We start from the raw sequence: 15,105 nt of genomic DNA, 5'->3' as shown, positions 1-15,105 counted from the left end.
TGATTTTCATGATCTGCTAGTATGGAGGTATGGAAGCCCGTTTCTGCCACAAAAAAAAAAGCATCCAAAACTCGAAATTTTGAGTCATGGATGCTTTTTAAAAAATATATATTTTTTTAAAATAACTTAAAATTTCTAGTTATTTTCTCAAAATTTCGACTTACTTTTCTTGAAATTTCACGTTAATAACTCAAAACTTTGACTGACTTTTCTCAAAATTTTGAGTTATTAATTCGAAATTTCGAGTTCATCATTTGATTGTTACCCGGAAGCTGAAGCCCTCAGCTACAAATGCTACAGCTAAGCTACCAGTATTACAGCCAGTCATGAATGCAGAAATCGCTGATTATTTTCAGTGTGGCTTCACAACTGATGAAATCCTTGTGTTATTAGCTGAATCACATGGCGTTAATATCACCAAACGTACTCTCGAAAGCGCCAATTTGTTGCGATCCAGTTTTGAGTGTGCTTTCCATGTAGATTACTGATTGGCAGAGGTAACTTGAAATTTTGAGTTACTTTTCTCGAAATTTCGACTTATTAACTCAAAACTTTACATTTTTTTGTGTGGTGGAAACGGGCTTCCATATTTGTTTGTCTTGTGTAAATCACTTTGTAAAAATGCTTTGTAAATCATCTGTTTTCTACTTGAGCGCCCTCGTGTGGCAGTTTGTGGTAACAACAGATTCCGGATTTCCTGAGCACACGCTCCGTAGTAAGTACTGTAACAGTTCTGTGATTATTTCAAATACTGATATGTAAAATGAATAGATCCATGATTTCATGCATTTACACCAAACTATGACCCTGACATCCAAACGTTCCACCAAAAATTGCGATTCATCAGGCCAGGCAACATTTTTCCAAACCTCTATTGTCAAATTTTTGTGAGCCTGTGTGAATTGTAGCAGTTTCCTGTTCTTAGCTGTCAGGAGTGGCACCCAATCTGGTCTTCTGCTGCTGTAACCCATCTGCTTCAACGTTGGACATATTGTGCATTCAGAGATGCTCTTGAGGATACTTCAGTTGTAACAAGTTGTTGTTTCGTTACGGTCAGCTCCAAAAGTTTGGGCATTCTACCCTGACCTCTGTTATGAAAAACCATGCCACATTTAAAGTGTCTTAAATCACCAATCTCCCCCGATCCCGAGTGGCTGACTAGATATTTGCGTTAATGAGAAATAACCTAACCATTTACTCATGGATATATCAGTAAATGTTATTTGTATTGTAAAATTTCATTTTGGGTTTTATCAGAAATTCCACTTTCTGGGGAGCAGTGAATAACTGAATGATCTCAAAGACATCTATTATGTAATTACATGTAAATCACATTAATTTAATTTTACAATTTCTAATTGTAACATCTACTATTACCAGTAGCAGTTTATAAAGATTTAAAATTAATACCGAGCGGAACTGAGTGCAGCATATTGGTCCCAACAATCCCAGTTTCTCATGGGACCCCTTGGGAAAATTAATTGCCCACCACTCATGTTCTGTTAAGTGAGGAGTGAGTGATTTCAGACACAGTTGATATTGGTGGGAGCAAGGCAGGGGCACATGCCCACTTAAAAACAAACAAACCTTAACAAATTAAACCATATATGAAAAACAAATCAGCTGCATCTGGTAAGTTACTTGTACAGAGAAGTGAAATACTGTCCTGTGGCCCAGTTTCTGAATGAAGGGAATAAGGGAAGGAAGAATACTCTGCTTCAGTACATGTCACATTACATGTTGGCATTCATGGTTCCCTCAACTAACTGTAGATCCTCAGTGCCAACATTACTCATGCAGCCCCAAACAATGACATCCCACCACCATGCTTGACTGTAGGCAAGACACACTTGTCTTTGTACTCCTCACCTGTTTGCCACCACACACCCTGACACCATCTGAACCAAATCAGTTTATCTTGGTCTCATCAGGCCACAGCTAATCCATGTTCTTAGTCTGCTTGTCTTCAGCAAACTGTTTGCAGGCTTTCTTGTGCATTATCTTTAGAAGACACTTCCTTCATGGACGACAGCCATGTGATGCAGTGTGCGGCATATGGTCTGAGCGCTGACAGGCTGACCCTCCTTCAACCGCGGCAGTAATGCTGGCAGCACTCATACACCTATCTTACAAAAGACAACCTCTGGGTATGACACTGAGCATGTGCACTCAACTTCTTTGGTCGACCATGGTGAGGTTTGTTCTGAGTGGAACCTGTCCTGTTAAACTGCATGGTTTTGGCCACTGTGCTGCAGCTCAGTTTCAGAGTTTTGGCAATATTCTCATAGCCTAGGTCATCTTTATGTAGAGTAACAATCCTTTTTTCAGATCCTCAGAGAATTATTTGCCACTATGTGCCGTGTTAGACTTCACATGACACCAGAAGTGAAAATGGCTAATTGGGCACAATTAGCCATTTTCACTTAGGGGTGTACTCAGTTTTGTACAGTGTTATACAAGGTTAATGACTACTTTACATTGTATCAAAGTGTCATATTTTCAATGTTTTGCTATGAAAAGATATAACAAAAATGTGAGGGGTGTACTTGTACTCACTTTTGTGAGATACTGTATGTACTTCACTCAGACCCATCACCACCAGGTGTCGCCCTTGTTCTCTTAACAAATGGTGTTTGTTTTTTTAAAGCTGACTATTGTTTGTACTTAGCCTTGTAGTTTATATAAAAGGGTAAGTTATGCATTCATTATTAAGTAATAGTAAAGTTATGATTATGTTTGTTTAAGAAATAATTTTTTACCTAAAATTACTTTTAGACAAATTATATTTATACCTAATATCCAGGTGTTCCCACAAAATTAAGTCTGTGGCCTATTGAAGCTTCCTCATTATCAGTAAACTGTTTCTGAGATGCACTTTCATCAGTAACTCAGAGCCACTGCCTATTGTTGTTATTTCAGTATTAGCAGGAAGCAGTATCTGCTCTCTATGACTTGGCGCGGCCATTGAGCAACACTATCTTTACCACATATGTTTCTGAAATTGTCAAACTAACCTACTGTGTTGAAAGAGATGTTGAAAGAAATGGCAAACACCTAAGAAATTGTACAGTGAACATTCCAGTTGGCTGAGACTAATCCAGACAGATGGTTTACTAACTTAGAAGCATATTCTATTTTCTTGCTATGCATAATATCAGGATCGATTTGGTTTCATCAGCTGTTTATGCAACATTTTTTATTAGGTAAAAAAACATAATTTCAACCATTGCTTTCTGACAAATATAACAAAGACTTTAAAGTGTTGGCTAATAATGGTCTATTATTTTATAGCTAGCTGATGATGTGATGTTTGATTAACTTTTGCAAACATTCTTTTTTCTAGTTCAGGCACTCCTTCTGACAGTTTTAGCAAAATATTCATACACAGTTACATGTCCATTGCAAAATAAAGCAGTACGGTTAACAGCACCTTTTCACTGATGGTAGTAGTAATGTTATCATAAATGAATGTGTTCATGAGCAAGAGTACAGGTAGCAGTGGCAGTTTATTGCACAGAAACAAGAAAAAAAAAGAACAGCGAGAAAATTAATGCCAAATGATAATGTATATATTGATGACTTTTTTTCTACAATACTACATTCATTGCACATTCAGAGGAGAAACTGAATGTATGTTTAAATTGACAAACACCTGCAAATTACAAACGGCCACGTGTCACCTTTGTCCTCTGAATAATAACTTTTATTTGTGTTTAGCCTATTTATTCTGTATGCTATTGGTACATTTATTGTTTAGTAAAACAAGCTATCATTAGAATACCAGATGCCCATGCATTTTTAGAAGGCGGCTTTGGCCTGAAAGATCCATTTAGGGACTAGAGAGGAATTCACTGAGCTAGAGAAAAAGCACTGAGGTAGATGTGATATGGAAGGGATAACAGTCAGATCTAATGAAATTTGAATTATCAGGCTACAAACATAAAAAGCTGCAACTTTTCATATGATGATACAGTGGAAAATAGAAGTTTGAAGCTTCTATTCTTTCAGTTTGTTTTCACTTCCCCAATGCGCATTTCAGCAAAAACTCGAGAACACACTAATGAGCCAGTAATGGAATAAGTAGAAGCATATTATAGCTTTAACATGTGTTAAGGCTATGTGAGTGTGTTGTATAATTTATTTTTCACTGCATTTCCAGTTTGAAGTCTTTTGTGTTGTCCAAACATCAGTCACAGAAAAAAAATAGGTAAATAAAATCAAAAATGTATTCAATTTATTCATAAACATTTAATCTGTATGTTGCTTAGGAACCACTTTAATTTCACAGCAAGCTCTCCTCAGCATGTTTCTAAGTCTTTTAAAGTTAGTCTTTATAACTGACTGCACTATTTCATATACATACATAAGAGCTAGAGGTTGTATCACCAACTTTGGCAGTCTGATGAAAAATTATACATTGTTTACTAATGTCCTTTCAGTTTGGCTAAATATTCAAGATGAAACAAAATGGCAAATCATGATATCTAGGTTTAATGTAAAATTAGTTCACATGCCATCAGAAAATTACACTTCACACCCCTGAATCAGCAGTAGCTAGAATAAAGGGCACTGTGAATGTGGTTTTGAGTTTAAAAAGCTTTCTTCACGAAATTTATCAAAGAGCTCCCTGACTTGTTTAGTATCCTTGGAGTTGTTATTGAATACATGGTAACGATTGTTACAAGATTTCACAATGTGCTTGAGACAACTCCTGTTGCCGATAAACTGATCCACTGTGCCTTTCAAATCATCTCCATGTGTAAATAGGACAATTGTGTTTTTCCTGATTTTCCAGCCAAGCTTGTCTTCCAGTTTCTCTAATATTCCTATTTCACCATCTGTGAACCTGCCCAACTGTATCACAAGTAACACTACACACTGACCTTCCTGACAGTACCTCTTACACTCCTCTACTTGTGCCTCCTCTATAGGTTTATCTTCATAAAAGAAGTCTGGGGTGTCGACCAGTCTAACTTTTGTTCCACATATCTCGATTATTTTGTCCTTACACTTGGTGGTGATTGGTATGGAGCTTGGCTTGGCTTCAAAACCCTGGCCTTTGTCCTTGTGGTGCTTCCCAGCAGCCAGGATGGTGTTTGCAGTCGCACTCTTCCCAGTCCCAGTTTGTCCCAGCAGAATGATGTTAAATATGATGTCTTCCTTTGCATCACTGCCCCTCTCAGCTGAAAGTAAATGCTAGATTATTTCATCAATAGTTTCCAATAGTGTTGGTTTTCAACCTCTGGGTGCCAATATGTCAGCTTTAAATAAAATGCAGAAAATTTAGATCTCCAAGCTTTGTTATGTTTAAGTTGTCTTACTTATGACCACTTTAAAATTAGATTTTTTTAAACTGTATTTTCTAAAACAATATACATCAAATATCAGTTTATATGATCTCACTTTCAGAATTAGATGTAGTTTTCTGAAGCACACCCTTGTTTCTTCCAGGTCCTTTTCCTCTTGGCGGGTCAGTCTGCTCTGAGATGGATGTACTGTGATTCCTGGCTCCTGATTGATTGGTATTTTATCATGAAAGCAAGTTTATCTTGTCTAAACATATCACATATGATGAAAAAATTGCACTTGTTTACACAGGGTGCTCACAAGTTCTCAAAAAGACATAAAATGTCTTATAAAAGTATTAAATTACTCAATTTATTATTATTCAATTTAAATGTAATTAAAATGGTTTTTAGTCATGTTGTGCAAATATTATTCAAATGGTCTCTTGTTTCTTTCATTTTGAGATGATATGTTTCGTGGATTTCTGAGGCATACCCTTTTCTTGTACGGTTGCTTCTTCTGCAGGTAGGACAGTCTGTTCTGAGCTGGATGTACTTTGATTACTGACTCCTGAAGAAAAGAAGATACTTTTATCTTATTGCAACATTATGTTCAGAAACCTCAACATACTCGTTATTCACAAACAGACATGTTTGGTAATGTAAGTTATTTAAAAAGTATGAGAACATCATGAACTATAGATAATAAAATAAAGACGACTAGCTGGACTTAAATGGCTTAACATAGGTTGGCTGTAGGATCTTCAAAACTTAAAACATCTCAACTACACATTTACTAACAAACATCAATATGAGATTTTTTTGTCACTGAGAATTATAGATAACACAACAGATACAGTTTATGGTGAAAAAATAGTAGTGTTATACAAAATAAAGAGCAAACTACTCACTTCCTATTATTTTGAGATTAAATATATTGTTTTTGTTTTAAGCATACCCTTTTCTTGCACAAGTGCCTTTTCTGCTGGTTTGGTAGTCTGCTCTGAGCTGGGTGTATTTTCATTATTTGCTCCTGAGGAAAAAGTGGATAATACATACTTCTATCACAGTACAATATGTTCAGAATCTCAGCACATTTGTTATTTCTAAGCAGGTTTGGTAACATTAGCTACACATGCACATAAGGTTTTCACACAGTCATTTTATAAATAAAATAAAGAGATATTTTATACATATAATTAAAAACATTTAAATGGCTTACACAGTAAGTGTTAAAAATGTAACAAAAGCATTAAATTGTCTGGAATTTGTTTACATTGGTCATAAACGTGTTAGTCATGTACAGATATTTAAATTGACTCATTTTCTGTCATTTTGAGATAAAATGTTTTGTGGATTTCTGAAGCATACCCTTCTCTTGTACAGCTGCTTCTTCTGCAGTTGGGACAGTCTGTTCTGAACTGGATGTACTTTGAGTACTGACTCCTGAAGAACAGTGGATAATGCATACTTTTGTCTTATTACAACAATATGTTCAGAAACCTCCGCGTACCTGTTATTCATAAACAGATATGTTTGGCCATGTAAGTTAATTATAAATATCAGAAGGTTTCTACATCATAAAAAATAGAGATGAGTAGCTGTCCTTAAGCGGCTTATATAGGATAATTGTACGTTCCTCAATACTTACAAATCTGGACTACACATTTACTAAAAAACACAAGTATGAAAAGGTTTTGTCATTGGGAATTGTATATAACACAACAGATATGCAACCCAAATTCCAGAACCTCTTTAAATTTGAACAAAATGAAAACTAAGATTCTTTCAAATTACACGAACCAGTATGATGAAAAAAGTCCCTTTTTCAAACTTGTTTTATTAGTTTTAATCTTTTAACTTTATGCATCAAGAAAAACTGAAATTATAGGCAACAGTCTTTGACTTGAAGAATTTGTTTAACATTTAAACCTATATTTGCTGCATATTCCAGCATATAAAATAAAAACAGTGTTTTGTGTTTATACTCACTCTTTCAAATAGATGCAAGTAAAACACAGCAGTAAATAAATAAAATCAAAGATTCATTAAATCTATTTTCACCTGTTTAGCAGGAGTGGGGCGGGTGGAGGTTTGCCTGGGGTTGCAGTGGTTATGTCAGTGGGGGATCCGGAGTTTCTCTGTGAATTTCACATTCCCGTGGCAGCGTGCCCGGTACTTGCTCAGATTTGAAGTTTCATTTTTTGCTGCAGAAAGAAGTTTTCTTCCCATGCAGAGTGTACAGCGGATGTTAATGTCCCTTTTTACGAAATTAAACTCAAAGTAATGTCAGTACTTCCAAGCTTAAACGCTGCATGGTCGTACTCTCTCCCGCACTCCGTATCATCCATTGTTGATCTACACATGTCTATTGCTGCCACGGACGTTGCACGTTCGTACATCATTGTCATGAAACACTCTCACAAACAAAATCACGGTTTAGTAACGCAGCATGCTTACGGAAAAGTAAGAGTATTTTAACCTCCTAGGACCTGGCGTCCACATATGTGGACATCACATTTTGGGTTATTTAGACCAAAATACTCAATTTTGCTCTACAAGGACCTGATATCCACTTACGAGGACATTATACAGCTACTGTTATATCGACATTTTAAATGAATATCCTGATATGTGGATCTCATTTTTCTTAGAAACAAAAATCAGGTAAAAAAAATTCTGGTAATTCTTTGTTTTTACATTCATCGGGCCCCAATATGGCCAAATATCAAAGAGAAATTAAAAATGCATGCTGTGGAAGAGTTCAGGTCTTAATTTCTTTTTTGAAATAGTAATCCTTTAATTTACTCATTAAAAAAGTAATCGTATTACAGTAATGTGTTACTTTTAATGCATTACGGCCCATCTCTATTCACAACAGAACATAAATAACATAAAGGTTTAAACTGAGAAATTGTACAACCTTATCCAACAAATGAGGTCATTTCAGAAGCCTGCTACATCTCCCAAAAATGCTGGCATGGGGCAAAAAATGGCTGACAAGTCAAGGAAGTTCAAAAAGGTCTAAGGAGCTTGGACAGAAAAGCGTCTGGATTTCAAGTTTCTTGAGGACGTTTCACCTCTCATCCTTCTTCAGTTCTGAAGTTCAAATAGATTAAACTGGGAGAATACCTAGCAAGTAATTAACTTAACTGATATCAGGTAACATATAATATGATTAGTTATAAGGGAAGTCTTAGGGCAGAGGCTCCAGTCTGTCAAATAGTGCTTGTAAAGATTGTGGATACTTCAAAAACAATGCTCCTCAACATCAAATTGGAAAGGCTTTGCAAGTCTCACTCTCATGCAGTACATAATATAATCAAAAGATTTAGAGAAACTGGATTTCTCTAAGGGACAAGGCCAGAGACTATTGAATGCCTGTGGTCTTCGCGCCCTAAAACAACACTACATCACATCATTTCTTTGCAAGCTCCTTTGACTACATCACTCATCGGCATATGTGTCACTGACATTACTAAATGGGCCCAGGAATACTTCCAGAAACCACTGTCAGTTAACAAAATCCACCCTGCCATCTACACATGCCAACTTAAGCTCTATCACGCAAAAAGGAAGCCATATTCAAACATAGTCCGGAAGCATTGCATGTCCTGTGGGTCCAGAGTCATTTGAAATGGACTGTTTCAAAGTTTGCTTTGGTTAGACGAGTCCATTTGACATGCTTGTTGGTAATCACCAGCATGTCCTCTGGGCTAAAGAGGAGGGAGACCTTCCAGTATGTTATTAGCACTGAGTTCAAAAGTCAGCAACTCTGATGTTGTGGGGGTGCATAAGTTCACATGATATGAGCAGGTTGGATGTATTGGAAGGAACTAGGAATGCAAAAAGATACATAGGTTTTAGAGCAACATATGCTCCCCTCGAGATGACATCTATTTCAGAGAAAGCCTTGTGTATTTTAGCAGGACAAATGCAATGCAATGCAAAAGTGCATACTGCAGCTATTACAACACCATGGCTTCGTTGGAGAAGAGTCCGAGTGTGGAATTGGCCTGCCAACAGTTCAGACCTTTCAACGCTAGACAACATTTGCCGCATCACTAAATGAAAAATAAAGATGACCAGAAACCCTTTAGCAGCTGAAACCTACACTACGGGTCAAAGGTGTTAGAACAACCCAATTTCTTTTTTTTTTTTTAAATTGAAAATTATGCAGTTTAATGTCTCATTGCACTCTGAAATGAAATAATAGTACAAATAAACAATTGGAGTTGTGAAAAAAGAAATCATGGAATCAATTTATAAACAAAATGTATTCTAAACCTTTCACTTATCAAAGTCGCCACCTGTGGCACCCTGGATCCAGACCATCACACTTCCTCTTCCATGTTTGACAGTTGATGCCATACAATGTGGAACCATCCTTTCTCCTATTCAAATGCGTACAAAGATCCTGTGTGATGAACCGAAGATTTCAAATTTTTATTCATCAGTCCATATTACCTTGTTGCAGTCCTCAGTGGTCCAATGGTGGTGTTTCATTGCCCAGGCAAGCCTCTTTGTCTTATTCTGATGTCTTAGCAATGGCTTTCTTGCTGCAGCTCGTCCTGTCAAACCTGCAGCTCTTCTCTTCATAGTTGAAACTGAGACTTGGTTACTATGACCAGACAACTTCAACTGTGCTTTAAGTTGTTGTCCTGTGAGCTGCCTATCTCACAAGCTGTTAACTCTCAGAAACTTGTCTTCTAATTGAGTTGTGGCTTTGGGTCTGCCAGACCTTTTCCTGTCAGAGTTTGCCCTACTTTCTGAGAGCCTTTTGATGGTGAAGAGGAAACTGTACTCACTGACACTTTGACTGTATTTGCAATTTTGCTGTAGGAAAGACCTACATTTTCAAATGTTATGATGGTCTGTCTCTCTTCCACTGTTATTGCCATTTTGTGCTCACTGAAAAAGGCCTTTTTGTATAATTCTGAAATGTACATTATTTTTCAGTTTTGGGTAACCTTGAACGACTTGAATTGCAATAAATTAATAACTGCAATAACTGGAAAAATTGGGGTGTTCTAAAACGTTTGACCAGTAGTGTATATCAGACAAAAATGGGACCCAACACCAAAACTCATAACCTCGATGCCCAGACGTCTTCAAACTTTTGAAAAGAAGAGAAGATGCTACACCATGGTAATAATGCCCCTGTCCCAACTGTGGCAAGTATCAAATTTGAAATTAGCAAATTTTGTGCATAAAATTGTAAAACTAAACAGTTTGAACATTTATTATGTTACTTATGTTCTGTTACACAACTTCCCAGCTTTTCTGGAATTTAGGTTATAGTTTATGGTGAAAAAATAAAACTGTTACCCAAAGTAAAGAACAAACTGTCAGTCTCACTTCCTATTACTTTGAGGTTAAATATATTGTGGTTTTCTGAAGCATACCTTTGTCTTGTACACGTGCTTTTTCTGCCGGTGTGGTAGGCTGCTCTGAGCTGGGTGTATTCTGATTAGTTGCTCCTGAGGAAAAATGAATAATGCTTACTTTTGTCATAGTACAACAATATGTTCAGAAACCTCAGTGTACCCTCAGTGTATTCATTTGCAGAATGTTTGATAGTTAATTATAAATATGAGAAGGTTTTGTCGTCATGAACAGAAGATAATAAAATAGAGATCACTAGCTGGACTTAAATGGTTCACATAGGACAATTTGTAGGATCTTCAATACTTTAAAAATCTAAACTACACAGCCATCCATCATCCATGCACCCATTCTCTTCCGCTTATCCTTGTCAGGGTTGTGGAGGAGCTGGGGCCTATCCTGGATACCATAGGGTGAGAGGCGGGGACACCCTGGACAGGTCGCCAGCCTGACTCTGGGCTAACATAGAGAGACAACCATTTGCACTCACATTCACTAAAAATATAAATATGAAAAGGTTTTGTCATTGGGAGTTGTAGATGACGCAACAGATATAGCTTATGCTGAAAAAATGCGGCAGGTGAGGCAGTCTGCTCTGAGCTGGTGTATTTTGATGAGTTGCTCCAGAGGAAAAGTGGGTAAAATTATGTCACAGTACAACAATATGTTGAGGGCCTCAGCTGACTTGGTATTAATAAGCAGACATATTTGGCAATGTTAGCTAAACATACACATAATGTTTGTAATAAAAATAAATATGAAAAAAAATGAAACTTTGATATTGTGGTCTACAATACAATAGAAGTGTCATACAAGAACGCATATAATTAAAACGGCTCTGAAAATGTCTTATGCAGAGTGAGCACTGGTTCTTGAAAAGCCACAAAAATAGCACTAAACTGTCTTTAACTCAGTTCCCGATCTCACATCTTGCCTTTCATACCTTTGTCTTGTCCAGGTGCCTCTGCTGGTGGGGCAGTCTGCTCTGAGATGGATGTGGTTTGATTCCTGGCTTCTGAGGAAAAATTCATAATGCATAATTTTTAAAGCATCACATTATGAAACATATTTAAATAATGTTTTGAAATCTAACCAAATACTTTTTTTTCTAATTCACTCTGAAAAAAATCTATTTTATTTAACTTTCATTATACCGGTATACCTGTTGCAAAAATAAGAAAATTAGTACTATGACTGTTTTCAATACTCAGTAATAGAATTGATTGATTACTTTGTGAGTGTACTTTCACTTTATAATTTAATAAAAACAAGTCAGTTTTATAACATATATTGAATTTACAAACTCACCTTTGCTCCCAGGATTATAAGGTAGAACCTTTGTGTTTCTGGAAGAGTAATTGTGACCATTGTAATTACAAAGCAAATGACAAAACATAAAAAATATATTTGCGTATAATCACACTTCCCCATGTCATTTCAGAGCATGTAGTGTGGACTAATAAAACGCCTAATCCTTAACCAGAACCATTTTAATGTTAAATGAAAAGAACAAAATTTAAATGCAATGCAGAAAATCTGATTGAAGTGTCATAGTATTGTGTCATTATATTATGTAAGCTGGAAACACCACCAAACCTCAGCAGTGCAAGAAATGGATGAGACTTGTTTAACATAACCTATATTTTATTATTTTAACATTATGGCATTTCAACTAAATAAAAATGATTTCATGACTTCTTCCACCTTTGATGGATACCCTCATTAGAGGAAACAGAAGCTAACTGTTAATACAATTAGACTTGTTATTCAAATGCAGTATATTACAGATAGGAAGAAAATGAAGTTTTTACCTTGTGTGTTTCAGATCATTTTTCCGCTGTTCCACAACATCCTTACTGCAGCTTTTGTAGTCAAACCGGAATGACTTGCGGCATAAACACCATTTTTCATCTACAATTTCCATCTGGATATAGAACATTTGTTTCACATTCTCCAGTAAACCACGGCTCTTTTGGCTTTCTAAGATTATAACTAAACTTTGTGTGACATTGGCTCCAAAGATATCTTGAAGTTTAAGTATTTGAGCCCGAACATTATCTTCTTGGTCGTTTTCTGCATCGATTGCCAGTATGAACAGATCAGGCCCAGGATCAGAAAGTGCCATGAAATCAATAATCAGCTTGTCGTGTTGATGACATTTTTCAAAAAAATCAGGAGTGCTGATGATTCTGTACAAGTCATTCTCTCTCTCAACAAAGTTGTTCACATTTGTCATTGCAGGGTTGGTTCCTTTGAGAATTATATTATCAATCTTTCTCACAAAATCAGCTTTCTCTCCAAACAGAGCGATGGTAAACTTGTCAGGACATTCTGTAGGAAAACAGAACAAATAAGTTACTCTTAAAACACTGCAAAAATGCAGGAATGGTTAAATCTGTTTGTGTTTTATGTTATTTTCAAATAAACACGTGATACTTGGTCCCAATACGGGTATCTCGAGGTCCGAAATTCATTATCACATTATTACATCAGCAAATGATTCATAAATGTGATGAACTTTGACAAGAAGTAATAAACTAAACAACTGTCACTTACGAGAAGGCTCAGGAGAATTCATCTTGGCAAATGTTTAATGAAGAGTGCTGTGGGTTTCAGCAGCGTCTCTCAACTTGCTTTGAAATAGGTCAGACTCATGCTGATATAGGCTGAGAATTAGCTCCACCCTCTGGGCGGAGTGCACACTAAAACTGTGGAGTGCTGCTTCAATTTCATTCTCCAAACGCACTAGAGATGGGCAACAGCGACTCAATCCCTAAAGGTAAAAAAGATGCTTTAAATGAGATTTTCAACTAAATTTGGGTTTCTAACTAAACATTTTTTTCTTTCTGCAGGTGATCCTCTGAGGGTTGTGATGATTGGGAAAACGGGTGTTGGGAAAAGTGCTGCTGCCAACACGATTGTGGGAAAAGAGCTTTTTGAGTCTGAAGTGAGTTCAGAGTCGGTGACGGCGACCTGTGCAAGAGAACGAGTTAAACACTGCAAGAGAGTGATCCATGTGGTCGATACCCCTGGCTTTCTGGATACATCTAAACGTGCAGATGACATAAAGAAAGAAATTGCAAAATCCATTCAGATGAGCTCTCCAGGCCCTCATGTTTTCCTGCTGGTCCTTCAGATTGGCCGGTTTACCAAAGAAGAAAACAACTGTGTGCAAGCCCTGGAGGAACTCTTTGGACCTGAGGCATCAAACTACATGATGATTCTGTTTACTCATGGTGATGACCTGACTCACAAGAAAACAACCATACATGAGTATTTGACAAGAAACAGCCATCCTAAACTCAAAGAGTTGCTGAATCGATGTGGTAATAGATACCATGTTTTCAACAACATGAATAAGAAGAGAACTCAGGTGGTTGAGCTGATCAAGAAGATTGATGACATGGTGGCAGCAAATGGAGGATCACACTACACTGATGAAATGTTTGAGAAGGCACAGACGATTCTGCAGCAAGAAGATAAAGACACACCTGAAAAGCTTTTAAAGAACGCTCCCTTCATGTTGGAACTGCAGCGAAAAGTCCTCCTGTTTCAGAAAGTGTTGGCTAATGCAAAGGGCTGGGCTGATGACTAGGACCATGCTAGCTATTCTTGTGAGTTGATAATATGTCTGTAAGGTGAACAAACAGCTCTTAATTCCCATCTTTAGTAATCACAGTGGCTTTTTTTGCACAGCAAAATTGAATAAGCTGTGAGATTTAAGGTGACATGCTGTCTTATGCCTTTTATTCTCTGTATAATAGTGTTTGCACATCTGGCATATTTTCTTTCCTCTTGATGTCATTGTTGTTCCACATCATTGCATTTTGTTTTTTTCTTAAATTTTACACACTGTCCCAAAATTTATTTTGAATTAGGGTTGAAAGTAAAATGTCAGTTAAATTTCAAAAGGCCTCCTGTCTTACTTTTTTACCTACACACACAAACAAATGTGGCCAATAAACAAGAGATGAAACTATGAAATCAGTATGCTTTAAGAATGGGGAGTTTTGTTTCTGAAATTGTACAAGCTGGTATAGGAAAATCTCAATTTAATTTTATTTCCAAAACAAAAGCCTCCAGTTATTTTAAAGAAACTAACAGGATGCTCTGAAATATCTCAGATACCTGCCATTTATGTCAGGTCTGGTGAGGCACATGGCATGGCAGGAGGAGATTGAGGGCCCAAATGCAGGCACACGGAGATGAGGGTGGATGATAACAAAAAACAAGCTTTTATTGCCAGCTGTACAAAAACTACAAACAGGAGGAACTGAGGAAACTAACTAAAACCTGGGCAGGGAAAATAAGCATAAACACATAACCTGAGGATAGAGACCCGAAGCAAGGGACAAGGTACCAGGAAACGCAAGGAAAGCTGATGGAGGAAACACAGGGGCAACACGGAGGAAGGCACACAGACGGTCCGATGAGG

The 15,105-nt window shown here is 36.9% G+C and overlaps 2 protein-coding genes across 2 annotated transcripts; one reads left to right on the top strand and one right to left on the bottom strand.

Annotated features, from left to right (window-relative positions):
- Positions 1–3,232: 3,232 nt before the first annotated feature.
- On the bottom strand, positions 3,233–13,296 carry LOC106633715 (GTPase IMAP family member 6-like). Its single transcript, XM_042212610.1, has 8 exons — positions 13,227–13,296; positions 11,614–11,685; positions 10,691–10,765; positions 6,657–6,731; positions 6,244–6,318; positions 5,782–5,856; positions 5,404–5,511; positions 3,233–5,183 (listed from the first exon to the last, which is right to left on the bottom strand). Exons 1-8 carry the CDS (start codon positions 13,246–13,248, stop codon positions 4,555–4,557), a joined length of 1,131 nt encoding a protein of 376 aa, XP_042068544.1. The 5' UTR covers positions 13,249–13,296; the 3' UTR covers positions 3,233–4,554.
- Positions 13,297–13,421: 125 nt separating this feature from the next.
- Positions 13,422–14,265, top strand: LOC121811922 (GTPase IMAP family member 7-like). The gene is made up of 2 exons (XM_042212615.1): positions 13,422–13,449; positions 13,523–14,265. The coding sequence occupies exons 1-2, from the start codon at positions 13,422–13,424 to the stop codon at positions 14,263–14,265; spliced, it is 771 nt and encodes a 256-aa protein (XP_042068549.1).
- The last annotated feature ends 840 nt before the right edge of the window (positions 14,266–15,105 follow it).

Source organism: Haplochromis burtoni, unplaced genomic scaffold (assembly GCF_018398535.1).
Source record: "Haplochromis burtoni strain Fernald_Lab_line unplaced genomic scaffold, NCSU_Asbu1 Contig_382, whole genome shotgun sequence".
In the NCBI taxonomy this organism is placed as follows: domain Eukaryota; kingdom Metazoa; phylum Chordata; class Actinopteri; order Cichliformes; family Cichlidae; genus Haplochromis; species Haplochromis burtoni.
This window is presented reverse-complemented; position numbering and strand designations above follow the sequence as displayed.

Coding starts and splice junctions, on each gene's coding strand:
- LOC106633715 (XM_042212610.1), bottom strand. CDS start 13,248: ATGAATTCTCCTGAGCCTTCTC. Junction 6,319..6,656: donor AGCAGCTGTACAAGAGAAGG/GTATGCTTCAGA, acceptor CTTTTTCCTCAG/GAGCAAATAATGAAAATACA. Junction 5,857..6,243: donor GGCACTTGTGCAAGAAAAGG/GTATGCTTAAAA, acceptor TCTTTTCTTCAG/GAGTCAGTAATCAAAGTACA.
- LOC121811922 (XM_042212615.1), top strand. CDS start 13,422: ATGGGCAACAGCGACTCAATCCCTAAAG. Junction 13,450..13,522: donor CAGCGACTCAATCCCTAAAG/GTAAAAAAGATG, acceptor TTCTTTCTGCAG/GTGATCCTCTGAGGGTTGTG.